The 13,631-nt window shown below is 39.5% G+C and overlaps 1 protein-coding gene across 4 annotated transcripts in view; it reads left to right on the top strand.

Annotated features, from left to right (window-relative positions):
• FRY (FRY microtubule binding protein) overlaps window positions 1-13,631 on the top strand; it is a 450,912-nt gene that overhangs the window by 95,314 nt on the left and 341,967 nt on the right. For 2 of the 4 annotated variants that reach the window (XM_074387877.1, XM_074387876.1), the window contains exon 1: window positions 1,935-2,543. In XM_074387877.1, coding sequence (XP_074243978.1) covers window positions 2,339-2,543 — 205 coding nt within the window. In that variant the 5' untranslated portion in view covers window positions 1,935-2,338. Of the gene's footprint in view, window positions 1-1,932; window positions 2,544-13,631 lie in introns of those variants that run through there. The other 2 variants (XM_074387881.1, XM_074387882.1) reach the window with 2 other exon arrangements.

Here is a 13,631-nt window from a genome sequence, read left to right as displayed (position 1 = left end):
CCTTCTAGATATTATACACATTTAACAATTGTTAGGTGGTATAGTTTAAGGCACGAACTTGAATGTGAACTTTGGAGTTAGGGAAAACTTGGGTTCAAATCTTCACTAATTCCTATGTGTTTGACTCTGTGTCTCAGCATCTTCATTTATAAAATAGAGTGATTAGGAGGAATCAATGAGATATCGGATGCCAAAGGCTTAACGCAGAATCTGGCCAGTTTTAAGCCTGCAGTAAATGATGGCTATTATTATAATGCATTCCAGATGCATATGTACTTCATTCTGTGTTTTCAGCTAGACTTAAAGACAAAGGTATATGATGCAGACATACCTGTTGTACACTCTGTGTGATAATAATACCTGTCCTTAGAGTCTTCTGTTTCATCTCATACACACTCTTATTTGGGGCCATGATAATAGTGTGACTGAGAAAGACATAGTCACCAAATAGCTTGAGCTTCTGCTTTGCCAATTGCTGAATTTCTCCCAGTTAGTACCAATCTTTTGTGCCCTAGGATTTTACCTTGCTTTATATTTGAAAATTAAACAGTTCTTGAAGTTTGGGTTTTAGGAATGTATATTTTTTTCCTCCTTTTATATCGTTATCTCAAACTTTAAAAAATGCTTTTACTTTATATTTCCTTACTAGAAAAAAATGTGTTTTCATTAGGGTGAAGGAGATTGAGGCAGTCTCATTCTAAAACCTTTTAGAAATTGTTTTATACAAGTTACTCATTGTTTTGAAGTTCATGGTACATTTCAACTTGACAAAGTTATTCTGAGTCCTGGGAGGGAAGTTACAGGAAGATTATTCTCAGAATTGGTGAAATAACTTAATAATCTAATATATAAACATTTATGGATTTATAATTGCCAGATTATAATGGCAACTCTCAATTGGGCATACTTGTAAGAAAAAACGCTTTTCTTTCCAGAAAACCTGTTGTAATTTGGAGGCCTGATGCTGAAAGGGCATAATGAGAACAAAACTTGTGTTAGTGTGGAAGTATATCCTCAATTTGGTAAACAGAACCAACACCTAATTATTAACAGATATTAAAACCTACTTGGCATCTAGGAAGCCAAAATAAACAGTGATTTGTTAAATGACCCCTAAGTCCCTTATAATGTTAAGTGTCTATTGATCCCAGGCACTAGGAAGAGAAAGGTAGATTTCATCTTCTCACATTGCAACCAGACAGAATACAAACGGGATGTATGTGTGTATGTGACAGAGAGATTGCTAATGGACACAGGCACAGTCTTGAGGCATGGCTGAGGGGGATGAATTATAGAATGATGATTTCTGCACAGTCAGTTAAGGAAAAAAGTGCAGAACATTTCCACATAAATAGAGCAAAGGGGAAGGGAACAGAGAACATAAAAATGCAAAATCTGGGAGAGAGAGAGAAAGAAATTGTGTGATAGAACAAGCCAGAATCTTGAGTGAAGAAATGCTGGTTTTTCTTAGACCACCAAACCCATTACTATTTTAGTTGAAAGCTAGGCAGAATCCCCTCAAGGATAATAACACTGACTTTTTATTAGTGAGTGGAGGCCGTCGTTACTTCTATGGCTAAGGCTTGTTTTCTAGACCTCTGACTCCACTGCCAGTCAGTGGGAACTTCTGGAGAAGCTCTCTGCCAGCTGGAGCACAGGATGGAAGGGGTGGGTGGAGAGCCACAGTGGGTTCCCGGCACTGCTGCCTGACACACGCCCACTGCGGGTTCCTTCCTGGTCATCACCAGCCGTCTCTCATGTCCCTCTTTCAGCCAAATTCCAGTTGGCAGCCAGCCAAATAAGACATCGAATAAAGAAGAATGTTTATTCTGTGTTATGTGTATAGTTTGAAACTAAAAGTACAAGGAAACGTAAAAATGCTTCCCCAAAACTGTTTAAAATCTGTAAGAGTTTGGGAAATGATACAAAAAGTTAGACTTGAAATTTGGATAGGCATTTATTCTTGAATAGTGCACTGTGTTTGTTTTATGGCGTTGCAACCATGAAGCAGAAATTTCAAGCAGCAACCATTACACCACTTTTGTTACCATCCACCCTGAGTCACATCTGTTCAAATTCTCCAGTCTTCTGCATCTAATTTTTTTTTTTTTTGGAACTCTCCTCCCGTGCTGTTAACTGTAGAAAGGAGGGGTTACTTAGTAATTCTAAACCTGTTCAAGTCCACGCCTATCAACTTGCTAAGCTTCCCAAACAAGTGCAGGGTAAAGCATGAGAACATCGGAGTCTGGGGTGGCAGCGGCTCGGTGGCTGTGACGGTGGCTGCCACTGGGTTTGGCTTTTTGGATTTTTGTTCATAGTCTCTAATGTATCCCCCACAATGGCAGTTGATGACAGCAATTTATATTCCAGAACGAAGAACAAACTAAATTCATCTCAAAATGATTATAAATCATCAAGACGGAGTAGCCTGCCACCTGAACTACTCATAGGAAATGACATTAGAGGAAGACATCAAAGAAACATTAAGAACTTTGATCCGATTCATCTGAGGCACCCAAAGAAGAGACCATCCATATTTCCAGGTAGGAACTGTTTGAATTTATACCATCCAATTGAAACAAAGCCACACACACACACACACACACACTTCCTTTGTTGCAATCAGATGTTTGTTTAAAATTAAGTTGGGTTACATTTGAAGACTTTAAGTGAATAAACATGTTTGAATATAAAAGAATAATTCCTTGATCTGAAAGCACCCCACTTTCTTCCTTTTATTTTCTTTATTGATTGTAATCTCTTTAAGGATCTGTAAATAGGCAGCTATTTTATTACTTTTTGGCATCAGCAGGACCGTGGAACTGCTTTGCTTGCAGTCCTGAAGAATTCCATTGCTATATTTCATTCTCTGGCATATTTCTTTTTGCAAGATTATTGGATTGTTGAGTGAAGTTGATGTTTGTGTGCACCAGAAATTAACACCATTAAATACTCCAATGCATGCTTCAAATTCCTGTCTTGCATCAGAGCCTAAAACCATTTGTAGTAAAAAGCTCAATTAAACAGTGTGGATGGCGAACTGTATTAAGAGCGCAGGAGACACATGGATTTCAGTCTTGATAAAGGGACTCTGATGTCTGCCCAGATGTTTATGTGTGGATATTACAGATTTGTAGATTGTCAGAGATACCTGTGACTGCAAACCTTAACTGAGCTGTGTAAGTGATCACTGAAGAGTATGAATTAAAAGAATTATATAGCCAATTTTGTTTCAATACTATTTGCTTTAGAATTTCCAGGAAAAACTGAAAAGTGGCCTTTTTGTTGTGGCCGATTGATTTATTGGAGCCTTCTTTAAGGGAGACAGGTGAGACTAAATTGTTTTTTGGTTTTCTGTATTCATAGAGTTAACCCAACACTTGAGGGCTAACTCTATGAATGTAGAATACCAAAAAATAATTTAGTTGAGTTTTACTTCATAAAAATTATAAGGACTCCCCAAACAGCTGACTCTTTATACTGCCTTTGGAAAGTGAGAAGATGAAGGTGATTTAGAGAAATGGGACCCAAGGCCACGAGCTAAAAATTACATTTCTTAAGAAAGCTGTTTTAATAAATTTCTTCAGTGATATTACCCTAGTGTCACACTCTTCTGCAGAAAAGAAGCAAAACTCAGCCTGGAGTGGGCCAGAAGGTGTAAGTGTGTGAGTGTGTTAGGGGGAAGGTAAGGGGGATGATATGAAAAGTCCTGGAAAGAGGAACATTTGGGTACCAGAAGTATTTCACAGAACACAGTCACTTTCTGCCTGTTCACTTGGATCTCCTGAGGGTACCAGAGCTCAGGCCTGCTGTGTTTCCTAAAACTGCGTGGTACGACGTACTTTCCGACGAGTTGGTTCACTAGCCCTTCTTCCAGCACCTCCTTGCAGGGCAGTTCTTCACCTTCTGCCTTTCTTCTCTTGCTTTATTCTTTGGTTAATTGTTTCTGGATTCAAGTACATTGTAATTCATCCTGCTTTTCTCTGCCACCACCAACATAACTCCACCCCCATGCCTCATGAAACCTTCTTCTTTCCAAACAGCTGGATCCAGGGGAGCACCTCACTCCTGCAGCCAGTATTCCCACTTTGTCCTCTCGTTCTAAAGGTCATGTGGCCCTGGCTGGTAGCTCCAGCCACAAACTTGTGAGAAGACCTCTTGGCTTGAATCTTACATAAGTTGTCCTTTCTAAGATCTTGAGTTGACATAATTAATTTGACAAGGTGGAGTCATGAAAAGAGCACTGAACTTCAGGGAGCTGAGTTCTAGTCTAGACTGTGTCCTTAACTGCCTGTGTGTGTTCTCCAGGCCACCTCACTGACCCCTGTGACCCTCAGCTATACCACTTGTTTCTGCTCTTTCTGTCCCTAGTACTCTCCTTGGGGACAGCAGCAGGAGAGGGGCCCTTTCCACCTCTCTCCCAACATCTCCACCAGGGTCTCCAGCGGACAAGTTAGAGAGTCACATGTCCAAACTTTGTGCAATACTTACTGGCTACTTGATTTCTAAATCCCCTGCTACCTAAACCACGACTCTACCGTCAGTCAGGCAGGTTTCACTAACTGGTTTTTATAGTGGATGATTTAGAAACTCCTCTGGGCCATCAGTCCTGCCACAGTGCCTACATACCACCTGAAAACAGAAATATACACACAGGGTGATATCCATTCCCATTCTGCCTATGCATTGGCACATAAAGAGCAGGCATAATAGTTGTGGAACCCAATGATCAGAGAAATTAAGCACATCTCAATATTAATAAACATCAAAACTAGGACTCAGACCTTGGTCTGTTGACTCCACCACTGAAGCTGTTTCCACTCTGTTCCACTTTACTCCATTGTCAACTGTTATCATTTGTCTGATGAGATTCAAGATTTGAAGACATGTCAGTGTGCCAATCAGCTTTCACTCTGAACCTTGTATACATACAGACAACTTTATCCTCTGCCCAAAGTCTCATATTTTCAATCCTGCACCAAATTATTGATTGATTCATTGATCATTCATTCACAAAATATTCATTTGCTTCTTACACTGTGTTAGGGATGTAACTTCAAGGATCTAACTGCATATTACTCTTTTGTTCTTTTTACCCATTGTTCCTCTCAGGACCATCTCACCGTGCAGATAGTTACCTAAAATGCATATCCACTTGTCTTATTCTCTTACTTAAAATTCCTCAAGGTTACCACTGCTCTTAGGATGAAGCCCAAACCCTTTTAATGTGCAAATTCTGGCCACTGCTCCCATCCCCAGCCTCTTCCAGTCCTCCTTCCCCTTGTGTTCCAACAAACTCAGCCACCTTCAGATCTCCATGGCCCTTCACATTTGCAATTCTTGGTTAAGTATTATATACTCTACCTGAACAGTTTTACCCAATCAATTTCTACCTTGGCTTTGGGGGTCAGCTTGATATCCCCTCTTCCAGCAAGTTTTCTTGACCCCAGTGTTTGGGTTGGGTCCTTTCTACATCCTTCTCAGTAACACCTGGACTTTTCCCTATCATAGCAATGATCATACTATATTGTCATTGTCTGTTTACTTCTCTGTGTCTCCCACTTGCCAGTGACCCAGGAACCATATCAGTCTTGTTAACCATTGTATACCTAGTACCTATCACAATGCCAGGTACATAGTGTACATTCAATAAATATTTACTCAGTTGACTCAAGTCTCACTGAATGGAATTAACTCCTGGTGTACCTTGTGTGCTCTGGCTTCTTCCAGACTCTGTCCATGCCATTCTCCATTGCCTTCCAACATGCAGACACACACACACACACACACACACACACACACACACACACGTACACGTATATACACACATCCCTGCATTTCTGTTATGCCCTTTCTTCCATTCTTCACCTGGTCAAAGGCCAAATTCTAGGCTTCCATCTTCTTCCTCTGATCTCTTTTAGTTCTCTTTTATGCCAGCCACCTCTTTGGCCTCAGGGCTGCATTGTAGTAACTTTATGTTTCTATGGAAAGTCTTTGAAAACAGAGTGTCTCATTTACTTCTTTGAATGGCTCTTTTGTCTAGGGGCGGGGGAGATTGCACAAAGTAGGTGTCCTATCAACATTTAGTGGTTAATTAACTGATTTGCTATGAAGCTGTGTCATCTCCATGGAGCCTATCTGATTCTGGCTCCAAGAATTAGTTGGTAGATAGGGATTGCCAAAGGGAAAGGTCTTTATACTGATTTTTATAACAATCCGAACTCCTGGTAGGGGAAAATGCAGGCATGGCTTATCTTAGTGTGTCATTCATTCATTGTTAGGATGCTACAATAAATGAAGAGTAGGCATAATAGATGCTGGAAACAATTCTAGACCTTGGAAAGAGAGCAGAAAACCAGACTGTTTCTGGTTTAGGCTGATGGGAAAGAATTTTCCTAGCATGGTACCTTGCATATTGCACACCTCAGTAAATACCTCCAGAATAAAGGAATGAATGATCCTCATGGTCCCAGCAATAGATCTTTAAAAAATAAATCAATATATATATATATTTCTTGAGACGGAGTCTCACTCTGTCACCAGGCTGAAGTACAATGGCAAGATCTTGGCTCACTGCAACCTCTGTCTCCCTGGTTAAAGGGATTCTCCTGCCTCAGCCTCCTGAGGAGCTGGGACTACAGGCATGCGTCACCACGTCCAGCTAATTTTTGTATTTTTGTAGAGAAGGGGGTTCCCCATGTTGGCCAGGATAGTCTTGATCTCTTGACCTTGTGATCCACCCGCCTCGGCCTCCCAAAGTGTTGGGATTATAGGCGTGAGCCACCATGCCCAGACAGAAACCAATACATTTTAAAGTCATATTTATATAAATACAAAACATCAAAACTAACATTTTGTTTTTTGTTAAAAAAAGCCCCAACAATAAATTGTTAGTGTGAATTACTTGGCTGAGGTTCTGTGGTCTGGACCTTAAGAGACCAGGCGTTAAAGAGTCTAGACCTCTGTAGCAAACAGGCAGCCTGGTTTCCCCCAACTTCTGAAAGAACTCCAACAGCTGAGGTCACAGTAGTGGACCTGGCTTGGTTTATGGAAGCAAAAGGCAGAGAGAGAAGTGGTCCTGACACACACCATGCCCACAGGCATGTCAGATTAAAATGAGCATCTCTCCCTGCACCTCGAAAAAAGTGGGGCTCAGGCACCAAGTGTGATGGGTTGTTCATTCAGCACTCTTAAGCCAACAAGTTGGGGTGTTTAATCAGCTAGTTTTTAAAATACCATTCTGATTTTTACAATCATCTGTTGTGAAAAGCAAAGAACCATCTGCTTGGAGGAAACAGGCGGTTCCAGGTACTTCCTTATTGCTTAGTCAGAGAACAAGTGTGATGGGGACTGTTCACCGCCAAGAGGAGTGAGCCCCGACCAGGACTCACATGGCAGGAACACCAGCATGTAGGCTAATGTTGCTTCTCATTTTTAAGTCAAAATTCTATTCCTAACACAAGTTTGTTTTTTTTTTTTCAAATGCACAATCTAAAAAATTTACTTAAAATTTTTTTTTAATAATTAATGGATTTTGAGCATTTCTAAAGTTAGACTGCTATATATATATATTTTTTTTCCCCCCACATGTAGGTTTTTATTGGAAACAAAAAGTAGTCATAGGAACAATGGTGGCTAGATGCTTTCTGGCCTTCGTTAGGGTGAACAGCCTCTGTCAAGGAGCTATGAAAACGGAGTATGGTCTGGGTTCCCTCCTCAGAGCCTCCTCATCACAGGCACAGTGAAGGCACTCAGTGATTAGGCGTGTCTCCTTAAGTGTTATGTTCTCTGTTAGAATTCTGTCATTCCGGAAGCCTGCAGACAGGTGTGTTTGATGACATTTCAGTGGGGCCTTCAGGAGACATGCAGAACCTGTTGTCAGGCCATCCATGAACACATGTTGTGAAAAGAGCGCTTCCTGAGATTATATTCAGGGGTCTTAGGTTGCAAATGGGCTCAGTTTGTGAGGACAGGAACTGTGTCTCCTACACCTGGTATTCCCCACGACACTTGGCACAGGGTTAGATGCTTAAGAGCTGGTGAAGTCATTAGGCAAGGTGGAAGATGATGTGCAAGAAGTGTGTCACAGCCACTCCGCTGGCCACACCCCTGCCCATCTGGTCACGTAACTTCCTTAAATAGCTGCTTCTACGGCAGGCCTTGCTAAGGGCCAAAGCCAAGGGAGCCTCAGAGACAAGAGTTCGAACACTTCCCCTCATGAAAGGACTTCAGCCCAAGGGTTGCACAAAGTCACTATCTGCTTTGCAATTGGTTCAAGTTCTGATCCCCCATCTTACTAAACATGTAACCTGGGATAAGCCACTGGCTGTCTCACAACCTGTTTCTTCATCTGTGAAATGGGAATGCAAACACCAATTTCACCAGCTTTTTAAAAAAATTTTCTTTCTTCTTTTTTTACTGTTGTGAAATGCCCAATAATTTCCACCAGCTGTCTTAAACCCAAATGAGATAATGCATAACTGCAAAATGACATACAAATGAGGTTGACTGTACTATTCTTGTTCCTTGGTGGCATTAAAGGTTTTGTTTTTCATAATTAGTACTTCTTCTTAGAATGTGTGGGTGGTAGATGCAGTTGGAACCCTTTTGCTACTCTTCCTGGTTGGAAAGTTATCTAAAGTTGCTAATCAGATCCTCTGCTAATGTAAATTCTATATAATGAGACACTGCTAAACACACATTAATTTTAACTTTCTCATTAAAAAGGATGACATAGAAACCCTTCTTTGAAGTAAATATAGATGTATTTTCTCAAAGTGAATCATTAAACTTAAGGGCTTTGTCATGTGAGGCCTCTGAAAATTGTACAATATTAGAAACATCAATGTCTGTGTTTAATAAACTTAAACTTACTGGTAACCTTACTGTGTTTAATGTCTCTGGTTAATTTTGTTTGTTTAAAGTCTTGCTTTTGAAAATTTAGCCCTTCAGCTTTTCTTTAACAAAATCTTGGAATGAAATTCTGATTTAAAAAAATTTTCTAAGCTCATATATAATATTGCAAATGAACTCACCACTTGAAAGTGATTTACTTAAATAATCAGGTTAAATTTCAAAACCTTTAAATGTCAACACAACTTTTTTTTTTTGAAATTTGATATTTATGGCCCTTATTGCTTAAAAATAGTTTATTTACAATAAATAAGCAAAATTTGTTTATTGGACAAGTTTATTAATGAGATGTGTATTTTTGTCACTAGATTAATTGGTGGTGGTCCCTCAGCTATCAAATAACGTCTCTCCCACCTTGACAATTAAGAAAGATTAAAGTCATCTTAATGAATAATTCTGAATAAAGTTTTAGAGTACTGATTTTTATTAGCAAGAAAGATACAATTTCAAGAAATACTCTTTTTAGATTTTAAGTATCAAAATAGATGCCCAAGATAAATGAAAGGTATACCTAAGAAAGAGACTACATCTGTACAACAAAAATCGAAACTATGTTGTTACATGTGTACTGGGTGCAAAACACTATGCAAGGACTAAACAATTGTTAAGATACTGATACACAGTAATCTGTTTTCCTGTCTAATTTTTAACTAGGAGAACAGAATGCTTTAATTTGGGTTTTCCTGCGTCATTGACACCAGTATATAAGCTTCCCTGTTGTACCAGCTAATGGCAATACTGACACTATGTCATCTGGTAGAGAATCCCTAATTGACAGTGATGTGTTTTCCTACAGGAAAGACCCAGGGCCTTAGGTGTCCTCCTCATCTGGATTTCTTTGTTGGAGTTAGTTTGCTTTTTGTAATTTATGTCTGTTCTCCACCCTCTAAAAAACAGCCAAGTGGGAAAGGGTCATAAGTCGAATATCCCTCCTCAAGTCCCAACTCAGGAACAGTTTCTGGTCCTTTGAGAACATCTTGGAGCCCCTGCGTAACAAAAGGAATATTAACTTAGCAATTTAGAGCTTTTGTTTTCAAACAATTGTGCAGATCTGAATTTCTGAAGGAGGTTTTCCAAAATCCACAGGCACTGACCATGAGATGTGATTTACCAAATCTACACCAGACCAGGCTTCTCACTGCAGTGTGAACGTTTTCCCAGGTTCATCTGATGTTTGTCCCATCCCCTGGTCAAGAACTACTGATGTAAAGAAAATGGAAGAGATCTTAAAAGATTAAAGTTATTTGTAAACTAGTTTAAGTTTCACTTGTAAGAAGCAGGAGGCAGCTATGCCTGGCAGGCCTCTGTTGCTGCCCCATGCAATCCAGTCCCCTTCCACGCACGCACCCAACCACTACCACCCTTAAAGCTTAGTGTGTTCTCTGGCAGAAGAGGAACCTATAATTTGAGTTTCATCATATGCAAAGTGCCTTCTGGTCCCCACTCATAACTATAAAAACCAGAACTGCAGAGTACAGAGGTCCAAACACACCCATCGTATGATCTTTGTTCTAAACCCTGCTCACAGCATAGGGTAAAACATTAGGACTCTCTCTGTGCCTCTCAACCATCTTTTTTTTCCTTTTATTTTTAATTAACATATAATAATTGTACATATTTATTATTGTACAGAGTAAATTTTTACTCTGTAAATATTACTCAGGGATACAGAGTAATATTTCCATACAGATATACAATTAGTGATGATCAAATTAGGGTAATTAGTATATACACTGCCTCAAACATTTATCATTTCTCTGTGTTGCAAACATTCAGAATTCTCTCTTCTAGCTTTTTTTTTTTTTTTTTTTTGAGATGGAGTTTCACTCTTGTCACCCAGGCTGGAGTGCAGTGGTACGATCTTAGCTCACTGCAACCTCTGCCTCCCAGGTTCAAGCAATTCTCCTGCCTCAGCCTCCCTAGTAGCTGTGATGACATGTGTGTGCCACCATACCCAGCTAATATTTGTATTTTTATTAGAGACGGAGTTTCACCATGTTGGTCAGGCTGGTCTCGATCTCCTGACCTAAGGTGATCTGCCTGCCTCGGCCCGAAAAGTGCTGGGATAACAGGCGTGAGCCATCTCACCCGGCCTTGGCTTTATGAGAATATACAATAAGTATAGTTAACCACATTCACCCTACAGTGCTACAGAACACCAGAACTCTCCTGTCTAGCTGTAATTTTATATCTGTTAACCAACCTGTCCCCATCCTTCCCTCCCCCTTGCTCTTCCCAGCCTCTTATACCCCCAATCCTTTCTGCTTCCATTAGCTCAAATCCTGGGGGAGCTCCTGCATGTCAGTGAGAACATGCAACAGTGAATTTTTTAAAATGGTAACAGTGTCTGTTAGAGGCAGCTGATTAGAATAAGTTGGATGAACGGGAAACATTTTAAGGTTTTTGAAAATGAGCTCTCAACAATACAAGTGGTATTATAAAATACAGACATATTGAATGAAGAAGAGTTAATGAATATCATCAGTGATACTGAGTGCTGCACAGAAACTTAGTTACTCAGAATTAGGGTAAACTACACATACGTATTTTCTTTTGTTATTAATCACCTATCCATACGAAACAAATAGCAATCTGGCAACTTCTCAAAAAAGAAATATTGTTGAAATGTGATTATTGTAATAATGGTCATGAATCACTGTATAATTATTTAAATAAAAGGCAAAGCAGTTTTGGAAAACTATAAACATCACAAACTTATGGCCTTGTATTTTTTCTTAATTCTGCTAAATTAGAAGGAACTTTGCCATTTCAAATATACTCAAGCTGTTCAGTTCTTCATCAAAAAGTAGGGGACTTTTTGAAACTGTATGTTTAACCATACTTAAGTTAATATTTATAGTAATGATAGAAGCTATTTTACTGGCAGTAAATTACTTTCTGATTTCCACACCAAGAATTCCCACATGCACAAACATAGGCATGTAGCAGGAAGGGAAATTGTCAAGAACAATTTCCTTCAAGAGGCTACTGAGAATGAAAACTCAAAACCTGCATGCACCAAGAGGGGTGATGGAAGGAGAGAAAGAAAACTCCCTGCCAGAAATTTGGCTAACATGCTCAGCAGAAAGAACTTAAAAAAAAAAAAAAGGAGGAGGAGGGGGAGAAGAAGAACGAAGAAGGAGTAGGAAGAAGAAGAGGAAAAACAGCAGAAATAAAATAATGTGACACCTACATCCACAGACATCTCTCCCAGCAGGGAAAGTGTGAAGTTTTTATTTTGAAAAGTTGATTGATAGACACAGGGCTAGTTAACTGATAAAACTGCAGATAACAAACTGGGTTTTGTGCTTGCCTGTGGGAAATGAGGAAGTTCCTTAAATATCACCTAGATGGTTAAAAGGAAGGAAAGCATGAATGGAATCACTGCTGATTTGATGAGTAAGGGTTCCTTCTTTAAAAGGTTATTTGGACTGGGCACCGCGGCTCACACCTATAATCCCAGCACTTTGGGAGGCCAAGCTGGGCCCATCACCTGAGGTCAGGAGTTTGAGACCAGCCTGGCAAACATGGAAAAACCTGTCTCTACTAAAAATAAAAAAATTAGCCAGGTGCGGTGGTGGACATCTGTAATCCCAGCTCCTTGAGAGGCAGAGGCAGGAGAATCGCTTGAACCCAGGAGGTGGAGGTTGCAGTGCACTGAGATGGACCACTGCACTCCAGCCTGGGTGACAGAGCAAGACTTCATCTCAAAATAAATAAATAAAATAATTAAATTAAATAAATAAAAGGTTATTTGTAAGTACCCAAACATTGAAAATAATGATGAGTTAACAGAAGATTGAATGAAATGAGTTAAATGAGATAGTTAGAATGGAAGGTTTCTGTTTCATTCTCCCCATAAACAACAATAAACTCTATTTCTACCCAACTGCTACCTTTGTAGGTTTTATAGGAATGTTGGCTGGTGTGGAAGAGGTGGACGAGACAGAGACAGAGACCGAGGCTCTTAAGAGTTGCTGGCTTCTCCTTCTGTTGCAGTTCTTGAAAGCCCTCCCTAGAGCAGTTTGCCTCTTACTGCTGTAAAATTAAGATAGAATCTAGCTCTGTTGTCATTGTGCAGCGGAGGTAGACATTATGCCAATATATGACGTTTTATGTTCAGACAGAAGTCCATCATTGTGAGTTACTTTCATTATGTGTGAAAATACAGTGTGTAGAAGTAGGTAAAAATTTGCTCAAATTCACTACGTTTTCAGGAGCTATAGTAGAGCAGTGGATTTATGATTTTGTTTCTTTTAAAGGTAGAAGTTTGGGATTCATAAATGCTATAATATAGATCAATATGTAAAAGTTATACACAAAATGCACATTAACCAGCTGACTAGAATTCTGCCCCAAACCCGAACCAGAATGTTTATGAACCCCTCATCTCTTGTACTCTACAGTTCTAATCTGAATATGCCACATTGCTGCATGTTACTCATTGCTGAGCTGAGTGGCACATAGCATTTATTTAAATGCTGCATAATAGAACTATGTTATAGTTTAGGACTTTATGTAAAAGCTGTAAAATGTGAAATGCCATGAATTTAATCCCAGTGGCAGTATTTCCCTAGTCAGCTTTTAAGGAATATGATTGGTTGAGATGTATACTCCACTTTTAAAGTGTTTTAATTACTAGACAAATAGAATCACATACTTAAAAAAAAAAATCACGTAGATTCTTTAAACTTGGATCTTGCCAAGCCTGAACATCA

The sequence above is a fragment of the Saimiri boliviensis genome, chromosome 16 (genome assembly GCF_048565385.1).
Source record: "Saimiri boliviensis isolate mSaiBol1 chromosome 16, mSaiBol1.pri, whole genome shotgun sequence".
NCBI lineage: Eukaryota > Metazoa > Chordata > Mammalia > Primates > Cebidae > Saimiri > Saimiri boliviensis.
Note: the sequence above shows the minus strand (reverse complement) of the source record. Positions and strands in the feature narration are given on the sequence as shown.